This window comes from Gadus chalcogrammus, chromosome 3 (genome assembly GCF_026213295.1).
Source record: "Gadus chalcogrammus isolate NIFS_2021 chromosome 3, NIFS_Gcha_1.0, whole genome shotgun sequence".
Classification (NCBI taxonomy): Eukaryota; Metazoa; Chordata; class Actinopteri; order Gadiformes; family Gadidae; genus Gadus; species Gadus chalcogrammus.
In genome coordinates, this window is record NC_079414.1 from 26,918,822 (window position 1) to 26,931,596 (window position 12,775).

At 46.5% G+C, this 12,775-nt stretch overlaps 1 protein-coding gene across 1 annotated transcript; it reads left to right on the forward strand.

The window, feature by feature from the left end:
* Window positions 1–1,155: 1,155 nt before the first annotated feature.
* Window positions 1,156–5,049, forward strand: acp5a (acid phosphatase 5a, tartrate resistant). Its single transcript, XM_056587195.1, has 6 exons — window positions 1,156–1,224; window positions 1,402–1,492; window positions 1,579–1,778; window positions 2,082–2,206; window positions 2,682–3,027; window positions 4,327–5,049. The coding sequence occupies exons 2-6, from the start codon at window positions 1,402–1,404 to the stop codon at window positions 4,564–4,566; spliced, it is 1,002 nt and encodes a 333-aa protein (XP_056443170.1). The 5' UTR covers window positions 1,156–1,224; the 3' UTR covers window positions 4,567–5,049.
* The last annotated feature ends 7,726 nt before the right edge of the window (window positions 5,050–12,775 follow it).

The window sequence follows — 12,775 nt, forward strand, 5'->3', positions numbered from 1 at the left end:
TTCTGACTAAGAATGTTTTCTCTGTTACCTGTGTCGGTTAAGTGCTGTCGTCTTGTTTTGAGAATAAATACTAAGAACTTTTATTTTGAAACGTCATCTTGTTATTCTAGTCATTTGATCCCCTTGTTGGTGGTTATATGACGTGTGTGGGATTGTGTGTTTTGGGTTGTTACTCACATGAGCTCTTTCGATATTCGATTTGGGTACAAATCTCAGAATACGGCACATTTAAATAAACTTGAGAAATTGGGCTTGAGTTTGAATGGTGAACGGTGGGTACTGACTTTAAATCCAAAGTTATGAAAATGTTCGCCTAAAAATGTCTTCAGTAGGCCTATATCAATACTTAATAACCGATAGGACATTTTACTTAAGTGAAACTTTGAAAAGCTTGGACGCATTAAAGACAATGATTAACAACCTCAATGAAAGCAGATGGGGTCAAACACGGGGCTTTAACTAGACGAACAAAAGATTCCATTGAGGTGGAAAAAATGGAAATAAAGTAAACAATCTTATTGTATGGAGCATCACATGATCTCATGACCTTGTATTCTCCGAATGACTCAGTCCGTGAGGCACCATCATGCCTGGGGCCCCAGCCCGGGTCCAATAGGGGGCCCAGCCCGGGCTGATAAAAGCCTGGACCGTGAGGGGGTTGGGGCTGCGGGGACGTCTCACCGCTCAGCCCTCCGTCACGGTGAGTTTAGTTTCTGCGGACCATCTCCTGCGAGATTTAGTTTTGCATTAGTCTGCTTTATTATAGAGTGCGATAGACAAGAAGGTATGGGAGATAGAGGGGAAGACATGCGGCAAAGGACCGCGGGCAGGAATCGAACCCGGGTCGCTGCGGTGCGATATGCACTTTTAAGAAGCTTTGTTTCTTAATTGATACGAGCACTTGACCTGGATTATCTCGCGTGGATTAAATGGTTTTATTAGACAATTATACAGTGTTTGTATATATTACTAGTAGACGTGGAGGTCGGCGGTGGTCATTTCATTTCTTGGTATCAATACAGAAGGGTCTTTCTTTGTGTCGGGGATGGTCTTTGAGTGCCTCCGTGGGCTCTCTAATTAGGTTCTTCTAATTAGGCTCCATTATCTCAAGCTTGTCCGATTTGGCTTAAGCCAATCACAGATCCCCTTCCAGACGATGCCAGATCAATAAAGCATGCGTGTTTTTGTCTCTCTGATACCCGGGAGCGGAGGTCGAGGTGCAGGGTGAGAGTCAGCTAATGTTTTGGGAGGGTCAATTCGCTGTTGGAAGGGTGAAGTCACTTGGGAGCGGCAAGTCATATGTAGTGCCTATGTCCCTAGTGTCCCTAGTGGGTAATTTGAGTGTATACAGTATGTTCTTTTAATTGCAGTCGTTTATCTTCTACTTTTTCTCTTTTTTAGATGGCACTTGCACTATTAAACATCATGTTGGTCGCCCTCCCCATGGCCCACTGTTACCCGACTGTCTTTCAAGACCTACCGCAGGGGAGCAGTACGTTTATCATTCTCTTAAATACTTCTGCATGTTCGGATAAACGATGCAACAATACGATAACATCTGGGACCCTTCCACCCCAGAGAACAGGTCTTCTATCAAGTTCCTGGCGGTCGGGGACTGGGGGGGAGTGCCCTACCCGCCCTACGTGACCCCCGTGGAACAGACCACCGCTCGGGAGATGGGGAAGATCGCCAAGCAGATGGGAGCCGACTTCGTTCTGGCCCTCGGCGATAACTTCTACTACACCGGCGTTGACAGTGTGGACTCTCCTCGGTTTAATGTCAGTCGACGCATTCTATTTAGTTTTTTTGCATAGAAAAAGTACCCAAAGGGTTTCGGACCACATGTGAATTGTTTTTGAGTTGAGTTTAAAGTCAGAATTATAAGTTTAAAGTACATTTTTATTCTGACTTTAATGTCGGAACTCTTAAAAAAATAATTGCATCTGGCCCTTATCCTCATTTGTAATAGATGAATAGATTTATATTATCTATCTCCATATATTTATATAAATCTAATTAATTTGGCTACTACTTTTTATATGATTGACATAATGATGCCCAACCATTGTCTTTTAACCCAGGACACGTTTGAGTCAGTGTTCACCGCCAAGTCTCTGAACATCCCCTGGTACGTCCTGGCCGGCAATCACGACCACGCCGGAGACGTCAGAGCCCAGATCGACTACAGCCGCAAGTCCAGCAGATGGTCAGTGGATTGCTTTTAAAGCCTTTGGTCAACAAAGACTATAAAAAGTCCTAAATTAGAAACATGTGGCTTTCATGCGCTTCCAAACAGCTGGTACGTTTACATTCAGGGCACTTGGCAGATGCTTTTACCCAAAGCGACTTAGTATAAGTACATTTGTCAGAAGAAAGATGCTTCAATATATTGCTGTCGGTACAGTAAGGATGTTATTAGAACCAAGTGCCAAGCACTAACCATCACTAGGTTAACCCATTCCCCGTACACAACACAGATAGCTAGGATAAGATGCTACAAAATGCTTGGTACTATTTTTAAGTGACAGGACATAGAATATACAATAAGTGCATAAGGGGGATGGCTATGGTGACTCTATGTGACCTAAGTGAGTCTGAAGAGAGGTTCAATTGTATAAAGGAGTAATCTAAGTTTATTTATTCTTTTGCCCTCTTGTGTTATGACCCCATCGTCTCTCCAGGCGCTTCCCCTACTTCTACTACGAGCTCAACTTCCGCATCCCCTCCACGGACAAGACGCTGGCCATCATCATGCTGGACACGGTGATGCTGTGCGGGAACTCGGACGACTTCGTGGGCGAGAAGCCGCAGCGGCCGCTGAGCGCCGTGGACGCCAGCCGCCAGCTGACCTGGCTGAAGGCCCGGATGAAGAAGTCCAGGGCCGACTTCCTGCTGGTGGCCGGACACTACCCGGTGTGGTCGGTGTCGGAGCACGGCCCCACCGAGTGCCTGCTGAAGCTGCTGCGCCCCCTGCTGGTCAAGCACAACGCCACCGCCTACTTCTGCGGCCACGACCATAACCTGCAGGTGGGTGGAGGTCATCCCTGGCTCGTGAGGCACAGCAGGGGGGTGGGGGGGTAGAGGGGTGGGCATATCGGAGACATTTACTGTTTGTTTAAAGGAGATGGCCTTACCCCCCCTCTTACGCACTTATTTTTTGTTGTACGTTCTGGCACTTGTACATTGTACTTGACATCGAGTAGTGTCTTATCTTAACTTTCCTTTTTGTCGGGGAATGGGTTAACCTAGTGATTGTTAGTTCTCGGTTCTATGAACATCCTTACTGTACCGACAGCAATAGTGTTTATTTTTCTTCTGACAAATGTACTTATTGTAAGTTGCTTTGGATAAAAGCGTCTGCTGAATGAGAGAATTACTTTATGATATACACATAAAGTATAGTATTTCCTGTATTCTATATGGAGCAGAATAAGTGTTGCTAAAACGGGACACAAACGTGTCTTTCTGTTTTTATACCAACTTTATTCTGTAGTTCGTTTCTCAGGGGGGGGGGGGGGGCATGAGGGGGTACGAGACGTCTAACTACCCCTGAGAGGGACAGCCTTACTTGCACTAAAAACGTGACTCGTTTTAGAAAGTATAAATTCAGGAGGTAGAGCGGGTCGGCTGGTAACCAGAAGGTTGCTAGTTCGAATCCCGCCTCCTCCTAGCTGAGTGCCGAGGTGTCCCTGAGCGAGACGCCTCCCCCTGACTGCTCCTATCTGCTTCCCATTACCGCTCCCAGTTCATCCAGTAAAGGGTTAATGTCTGCCTCCCAGTTCATCCAGTAAAGGGTTAATGTCTGCCTCCCAGTTCATCCAGTAAAGGGTTAATGTCTGCCTCCCAGTTCATCCAGTAAAGGGTTAATGTCTGCCTCCCAGTTCATCCAGTAAAGGGTTAATGTCTGCCTCCCAGTTCATCCAGTAAAGGGTTAATGTCTGCCTCCCAGTTCATCCATTAAAGGGTAAATGTCTGCCTCCCAGTTCATCCAGTAAAGGGTTAATGTCTGCCTCCCAGTTCATCCAGTAAAGGGTTAATGTCTGCCTCCCAGTTCATCCAGTAAAGGGTTAATGTCTGCCTCCCAGTTCATCCAGTAAAGGGTAAATGTCTGCCTCCCAGTTCATCCAGTAAAGGGTTAATGTCTGCCTCCCAGTTCATCCAGTAAAGGGTTAATGTCTGCCTCCCAGTTCATCCATTAAAGGGTAAATGTCTGCCTCCCAGTTCATCCAGTAAAGGGTTAATGTCTGCTCCCAGTACACCCAGTAAAGGGTTAGCGTCTGCTCCCAGTACACCCAGTAAAGGGTCAACGGTCTGCCCCCCTCCCAGTACATCGTGGAGAGCGAGGTGGGCTACGTGGTCAGCGGCGCCGGTAACTTCCTGGACCCGGACGTCCGCCACTGGCACCACGTCCCCAGGGGCGCGGTGCGGTTCTTCACCGGGGAGGCGTCCACCCTGGGGGGCTTCGTGCACGGGGAGGTCTCCGAGGACCAGATGGTGTTGACCTTCTTCCAGGCCAAGGGCACCTCGCTGTACCGCACGGTGCTGCCCCGACGGGACCTGGACTAGGCAGGGACGGGACCTGGACTAGGCTAGGCAGGGACGGGACCTGGACTAGGACGGGACCTGGACTAGGCAGGGACGGGACTAGGACGGGACCTGGACTAGGACGGGACCTGGACTAGACTAGGCAGGGACGGGACCTGGACTAGACTAGGCAGGGACGGGACCTGGACTAGACTAGGCAGGGACGGGACCTGGACTAGGCAGGGACGGGACCTGGACTAGACTAGACTAGGCACGGGACAGGGTCGATCCCGGTCACAGGATCAGGAGTGGTCTTGTGGTTATGGTGGAGAACCCCGGTACTCTACAGCCTTGGAAAATATAATCGCAGACTTTGCTATCTATGTATCCTAGCTACTTGTATCTGGTTTTAATACAGAATTGTTGTAACTACGAAGAGAAAATGTAAATTTTTAGAATGATTTTAATGCATTGATAATAAAATATGGAAGATGTACTGTACATTGGTGTCCAATGGCTTCTGTTCACCTGGTTAATGTTCTAAATTAAGCCCGTGTTCAGAGCCTGTTAAGAGTTCACCTGGACTTTGCAAAGCCACAGCAGTCTTGCACACTTATTGTCTTACACCCTGGCACTTAAAAATAGTACTTTGCATTGTGTAGCGTCTAATCCTAGCTATTTTTGTTGCAAACAGGGAATGGGTTAACTTGGCGATGTTGGTCCCTGGTTTTATTGACATCCTTACGGTAAAGGCGATATTGTTTTCTTTCTTACAAATGTGCTTATTGCAAGTCGCTTTGGATACAATTTTAAAGTGCTTGGAAGGTCCCCACCGTATCGTGCACATTGCTAAATGTTCAACACTGGACTTCTCGGGTGACGGGAAACCAACCGACTAAACACGAGCCTCTTGACTGGGTGGAAGTCTTGTATTGCATACTCTCGTACATTCATTAGAAGTTTAATGAAGTGGTTGGAAAGATGTATTTTAGGTTTGAATTTTATGATTTCATAAAACAACACTTGGGTCTTGACAAGACTCCTCTGCATCCTTAAATTAAAACATGAATGGGTACATTGGAAATAATACTTGATCCCTACCTTACTTGGGCAGATCCTGACCTTGTTGGGTTCAGCGGCAGTTGAGGCTGAACTTGTGTCCTGATCCAATAAGGATTGGTTACTGACGGAGTGTTATATGGGGTCTGACAGAGAGCCGGGCTTATTGGAACAGGAGGTTAGAACGAGTCTCTCCCACGACACGAGGGCAAGTAGGAGCAGGAATCTGCTGACCTCGGCTCCATAGACGAATCAAGACGTCATTGCGCAATGTGGCCGTTTTGCATCTTAATGTAAGCAACCAAGTCGGTACATCGGTGCATGGGACAGTAAGAGGTAAAATAAATGAATGAAATTCGGGAATTTAGAATTTCTACTCCAGTTGCGATCATGATCTTTACTTCAACAGGGAGGCCTTACTATTCAAATTCCCTTCGTCTTAATCTTGTGACCTGATGGTGATGAGCACAATGTTCATGCAATACTTGTACGCTATGAAGTGAACATTTTGACTTGTTAAATTTAGGTTAGGGTTGTATTTAGGATTTTCTAATCAGGCTTCCCTGATTAAAGATAACCAAACAAAACAAGCCTATAGTAGATGAGTGCACATCTATCTCTAAACATTGGAAATGTACATGATGTTCAGATTTAATGTTTCATGATTTCAGATACAAATTTCCACCAATTCCATAAATTGAAGTTCCATAATCCTGGTTTCTGCTGAGGCCCAGAGGGATTATCCCAAACAGAGAGGCTGGTTGGACGGTTTTAAGGTTAGGTCCCATTCACTCTTCACTCTTCACCCAGTCACAGCCTACCCAGTATGAATATGATTACGTTGATTATCCAGTTGAAACAGATGCATCTTCATTTTACTAACATTCAAAAGTCCCAGTAGGCCTACATCAGCAAAACTACGATGTTTGACAAAATAATCATCTGAGCAAGTTACAATAAGACGAATAAGATGTGACTATATGACAATATGATGTGTCATTCTGCGCTAGGTGCAGTTTGACCCTGTGTGGATGAGATTAGACCCAAATCACCAGAACATTGTAGAAGCTGTTTCCCTTCACCGGCCTTTCTAATGTAATTACAGCGCCAGCACAAAGCCCTCTTTACCGGCTCGGACGATCGCTTGCCCAGGGGGTGGGTGTCGCTGATGGCATTAGAGTGTTTGACGAAACACAATTAACCGACCTTTAAGCACTCGGGAACCGAACTCCCTGTTCAACCTGCGCTCCACTCAGACCCACAGCCCAGATTTCGACATCATTCAGCCGATCCACTGACCCAGATGTTTAATCTGAAATCATTATCAGGGGTTGTTTTAGAAATCGCTAGTTCGAACGAACGGAGAATTAACAAAAACGTATTTCACATATAATCAGTTTCCTGTTGGTTAATCTCTGGCCCCAGGTCACCTGATGAGGTCCTTCAGAGCCGACTGACCCGCTGTCCCATCACTGGCTCCAAAGTAATATAAAATGAGGCTGTATTAAACGCTAAGCAGCGTGGGTAATCTCGCCCTAATCCCTCGCTCCCTCCCTCGACCCGGACCTGCCTGCTCTGTGAGCAGTGTGCTGGCTCACCCTCTGAGTTTCCCCCTCACTGGGTCAGAAGACCCCACGGACGTTGTCCGGTTTGTGTCAAGTCATATTAAATAGATTCAGAACGCCTCAGTACGGTTGTCAATCGCCAAACTCCAAACAAAACAGTAATATCACGCAACATGAGAACAATCAGGAGAATGGTTGAACCTCACTGTGCACAGATCGGACCTCTCCGAGCATCATAGTAGATGATAGCCCGTGCATCATAACCTCTGGCCGGCTGATCGTCCTCACCAGTCTCTCGGGGACAAAGGAGAAGAGGGAGGCCCAGGCGGAGATCCTGATCCAGGGAGCTGGCGTCTGTCGTGGATTAGTGGTTCACCTGGGAACTCTCCAACACTGGGCGAACCGCGGCCTCACGTATATATAGTCCTCCCAATGCCATCCAAGCCGATAAACAAATGTCCAGCTCTAAGCGGTGTCCTTCACCTCGTTATTCTCTGAGATTAGAGTCCTTTCTCCAGATGCTCCCAAAGCAAAACTCCATGAAATACAAAAACCACTCACGCAAAGATGAAAGAGCATAACACAGCAAGAACAAAACAACTAAAAGACACGACGTGCACTACAAATACTCTCCCTGTGACCGATACGATTTGTGCATAGAATGAGGGAGGTTCAACGCACACGAGGGAACACGTTGGATATGGTTGATCCCCCACTCTGAAGGAGGGACCCCCCACTCTGAAGGAGGGATCCCCCCCACTCTGAAGGAGGGGTCCCCCCACTCTGAAGGAGGGATCCCCCCCACTCTGAAGGAGGGACCCCCCCCCACTCTGAAGGAGGGGTCCCCCCCACTCTGAAGGAGGGACCCCCCACTCTGAAGGAGGGGTCCCCCAATCTGCGTTCCTCCTCAAGACTTCTCCCTTGCTGATTAAGGGAGTTTCTTCTTGCCTCTATGGTCAGGGGAGGGGAGGGGGGGGGGGGTCATAAATACACGTCCTGTTCAGCACCTGTTCACACTGTACCCGTGATTAAGGGCTATACTAATACAACTGAACTGAATTGAATGAATACTGGTTCACCCCCCAACAGCCAGCCAGTCCCCCAGTAGACACACTGCCTCAGGCCTCGCTCTCCCTGCGGATGTGGTGGGCGTAGGGGGGGCTGGCGATGTGCACGCTGGAGGGGAAGAAGGAGGGCCTGTATGGCAGCGCGCCCAGCAGGGGGCTGGTGGGGGGGCTCTCCTCCAGGTGCATCAGCATGGGGATGATGACGTCGTCCTGGTCCCACACGTGGAAGGCGTTGGGGTGGGAGTGGACCGGGATGTGGGGCAGGTTCTTCTGGGCGGCGCCGTCGCCCTCCGCGTCCTTCTTCTGCTCCTCCTCCACCGGGCCCAGCACGCAGTCTGGGGGGAGGGGCAGCGGTGAGGGGGGCCGGCCTCCGACGCACCTACTGTGTGTTGTACGTCCTGGCACTTAATGTACACACTGTGTGTTGTACGTCCTGGCACTTAATGTACACACTTATTTTATGTTGTATGGCCTGGCACTACTTAATGTACGCAAATGTACGTAATTGTATAGTGAACGTCCCTTGCACTTAAAAACTGTACTTAGCATTGCGTAGCGGCTTATCCTAGCTATCTCTGTTGTACACGGGGAATGGGTTAACCTAGTGGTTGTTAGAGCTTGGCACTTGGTACTATGAACATCCTTACTGTACTGATATATATATATATATATATATATATTGTTTCTCTTTCTTCTGACAAATGTACTTATTGTATCTAGCGTTGGATAAAAGCGTCTGGTAAACGCCCTCAAAGTAAATGTAAATGCTATACCGCGGCTGATGCCAACACAACGCCATCCACACTGTCGTTATCCAACCCCCTACAGCCACTGGTTTAGACACTGGTTCCTTCGTACACACTGGACCTCTCTGCAGTCTGCACCCCACCACTACCACCGTGACCGCGGCGCCCTTACCGGTGATGTCCAGCATCAGGTCCTTGATGAGGTGGCCCACGATGGCGTACGCCACGGCCACCACCACCACGGCGGCCATGGACAGGTAGATGACGGACTTGGGCAGCTGGATGATGTCGCGCGGGGGGGGCTTGTACTGCTTGTAGAGCGGCTCCACCGCAATCAGCAGGGTGTTGAACGACGCCCCTTTGTGGTACGACGTGTTGTTGAGGCTCGCCATCATGCCAACGCACTGCGCTATATATACTCCAGGGACCGGCTCCTCACACCTGCTGGCCAACGTGTGATTGTTCGACGGGGAAGGGGGCTGCGCCTGGGGGTTTAGGAAGGTCGTCTTGGTCAAGTTCAAGTTCTTTTGTTTGTTGAACGCACGACATCACAGACGAAGCAGTAATAGTTTGTATCCAAGGCTCTCCTTAACAATGCAAAAAATATAATATTGAAAAATAGCATATGAAGATAAAGGAGTCAAAAGGCACAGTGCAATTAAGAACAAAATAGTTTAAATAAACTAGAATATGTGTACAGTATATATATATATATGTGTATATATATATATGTGTATGTACAGTTATACATATATATATATATATATATATGTGTATGTACAGTTATATATATATATATATATATATATATATATATATATATATATATATATGTGTATGTACAGTTATATATATATATATATATATATATATATATATATATATATATATATATATATATATATATATATATATATATATATTACACCGGTCTCTGTGTTGTGCTTTTGTCTAATCGCTCTTTCAGATGAATAAGAATATTGAGCTAATATACTATTTCTTTTTTATACTTATTACAGTGTACTTTTACATACTTATTCAGCTGTTAAATTAAAAAATGTATTAAATTAAAAATGGCACACATTTTAGTTCTGTAAATCGACGAAATAATGCTTGCACTTACACATTTAAGACCACGACAAAAGTTTACCAGCAAGCCCTAAAGATCACAGACACAACAATTCACCAACCGGACATTCTCAGGGTCCCCAGACGAAGTGCATCAGCGACCGGCCTGCTGAGAGAACATGACGCCAGTGTTTGAAATCCCTTCGGTCCTCTGATCCAGAGCGGTAGGCTCTCTGCTGTCCGCGGTGCTGAAGTAATCCACAGCCTGACCCACCGAGTGATCCACAGGGAGGCAGCGTGGGGGGGGGGAGGAGCTTAACGGAGCCAAAGTGGGAGGAGTTGTAAAGTATCCAGAGAGGGAGAGTGGGAGGGGTTGTAACGGAACCAAAAAGGAAAGTGGGAGGAGCTTCAACCAAAACATAAGCGCGGGAAGATATTTAACTTCAACCAGCGTGAGTCTACTTCATTGACATTTTTGCTGATGTTAATGCAGAATTCAATTTAAATTGAATCAAATCATTGCTTTCGAATTATACGGAATATTTTCTTCTTTATGGTAATATCATTTGCCCTTAATTTATTTGTTTAGTAGCAGGTTTGACGAATTAAAGTAGTGGCTAGCCGTATGCTAAGCTACAATACGTATGGAAACCGCTAGCTGTGTAAACCGGAAACAGTTGGCCTTCTCGAGGATTTGTACGTAAAGTTACTCGCATGTTTCTTCCAATCTCTGGGTTTTAACTTCAGTTAAATACACTCATTAGGAGCTTCTTTCGATAAATGTTTTCGTCAAAATGAAATGTAATGTAAGCAAAGCTGTACATGTTTCTCTTCAACTAACTATTGGAGCCATAAACGACTTACATATTACATATATATATATACATGTAGCCTATATAATATTTCCCAGGCCCAGGACTTTTCTTAATTGAATAGATGGAGATCTTCGATGAGGGCCCCTCCACCTCCCATTCACCTCCTCCACCACCTCATCCCGGACATGACGACATGCAGGTAGTGTATCTCCACCCCCCACTAGCCTCCTCCACCCCTCACTCACCACCTCCACATACGTCTACAGCTCTGCTATACCCATCATCCACCAATAGATGGCGCTATGGGTCTTGAGTTTGATAGCCCAGCCAGTGAAACCTTACACGTGGTAGGCTAGTAAGACTGAGAGGCGTTGATGTGTGTGTGTGCATGTGTTTGCGTGTTTGTGTGTGTGCTAGCAATTTAAACTTTGTTAAAGAGTATGATAATATTACTGAGTGATACAGTAATTATTATCCAGGGGGATTCTGACTTCTTCCTTGTGTCTTCTTCCTTGTGTCTTCTTCCTTGTGTCTTCTTCCTTGTGTCTTCTTCCTCATGTCTTCTTCCTCGTGTCTTCTTCCTCGTGTCTTCTTCCTTGTGTCTCCTTCCTTGTGTCTTCTTCCTTGTGTCTCCTTCCATGTGTCTCCTTCCTTGTGTCTTCTTCCTTGTGTCTCCTTCCATGTGTCTTCTTCCTTGTGTCTCCTTCCTTGTGTCTCCTTCCTTGTGTCTTCTTCCTCGTGTCTCCTTCCTTGTGTCTTCTTCCTTGTGTCTCCTTCCATGTGTCTTCTTCCTTGTGTCTCCTTCCTTGTGTCTCCTTCCTTGTGTCTTCTTCCTTGTGTCTCCTTCCTCGTGTCTTCTTCCTCCTTTCTCCTTCCTTGTGTGTGGTACTGAACCTCTGATCAGGATGAAGGGCTCGGGTCAGAGCAGAACTCATCCCTGGAGCAGTCCTCACTCAGCAGCAGCACCAACCAGTCAGTGGATCACACATTGAGTTTCACTCCATGTGGAGCCCCAATGACATGCATTTAATATAATTTAATAAACTTTCATATTTGAAATATAGTTCAAAGATAGACGACATCAGCGCAAAGGTGCAGTGCATGGTGGCCAGGATCAATGACCGCCGCGCCAACGACCAGAAGGTGATGGAGAGCTTCCAGGAAACGCTGGCGGTGAAGGTAACTATGAACGTCCTTACTGCACCGACAGCGATATATTGTTGTTTTTCCTCTCCTCCGATACCATCACATGACTAGCTCACTTACTAAACTACAGAACGTCACAAACACCACTACGGTGTTATGCTGCGTTCATAAGGTGGCAAGTCGGAGTTGGAACTTGGAAAGTCGGAATGGGAAACGTGTATGGGAACATCTGTAGTATTAATCAGTGTCCCCTCAGGTGACGGAGTTCAGCCAGGAGATGAAGGAGCACATGTACGCGGTCTACGAGGACAACAGCTGTGACATGCAGACCAAGCTGGAGGAGCTGTCGGGGGTACTGGAGAGGTGCAGCCAGCTCAACGAGGACCTCCTGGGCGCCCGTCAGGCCCTCAAGGGCCTCAGCCAGGGCCTGGCCCTCAGCCTCACGCCAGAGCAGTGACACATCGTCCATGGATTAGCATATTTTAGAGCATACCTATTGTGTTGGTGGGTCGGTGTTGACGTATAAATATAATATCTTGGAGCATTTCTATTGTGTTTGTGGGGCGTTGTTGATATGTATAAATATATTTATCTTAGAACATCTCTATTTTCTTTATGGGTCGTTGTTGATGTATATAAATATATTTATCTTAGAACATATCTATTTTGTTTGTGGGTCGTTGTTGATATATAACTGAACTGTTTGTTTTCTGTTCTGATTCATATGTTTGGATGTACCATCTGGATCTTGAACCATTTGCTCATTGAACAGCTATGAATCTAGT

Bases quoted from the DNA above. Each gene is read 5' to 3' on its own strand.
- acp5a (XM_056587195.1), top strand. From the start codon at position 1,402: ATGGCACTTGCACTATTAAACATCATGTTGGTCGCCCTCCCCATGGCC. The intron at 2,207-2,681 runs GTCAGTGGATTG...TCGTCTCTCCAG, and splicing joins AGCCGCAAGTCCAGCAGATG to GCGCTTCCCCTACTTCTACT. The intron at 3,028-4,326 runs GTGGGTGGAGGT...CCCCCCTCCCAG, and splicing joins GCCACGACCATAACCTGCAG to TACATCGTGGAGAGCGAGGT.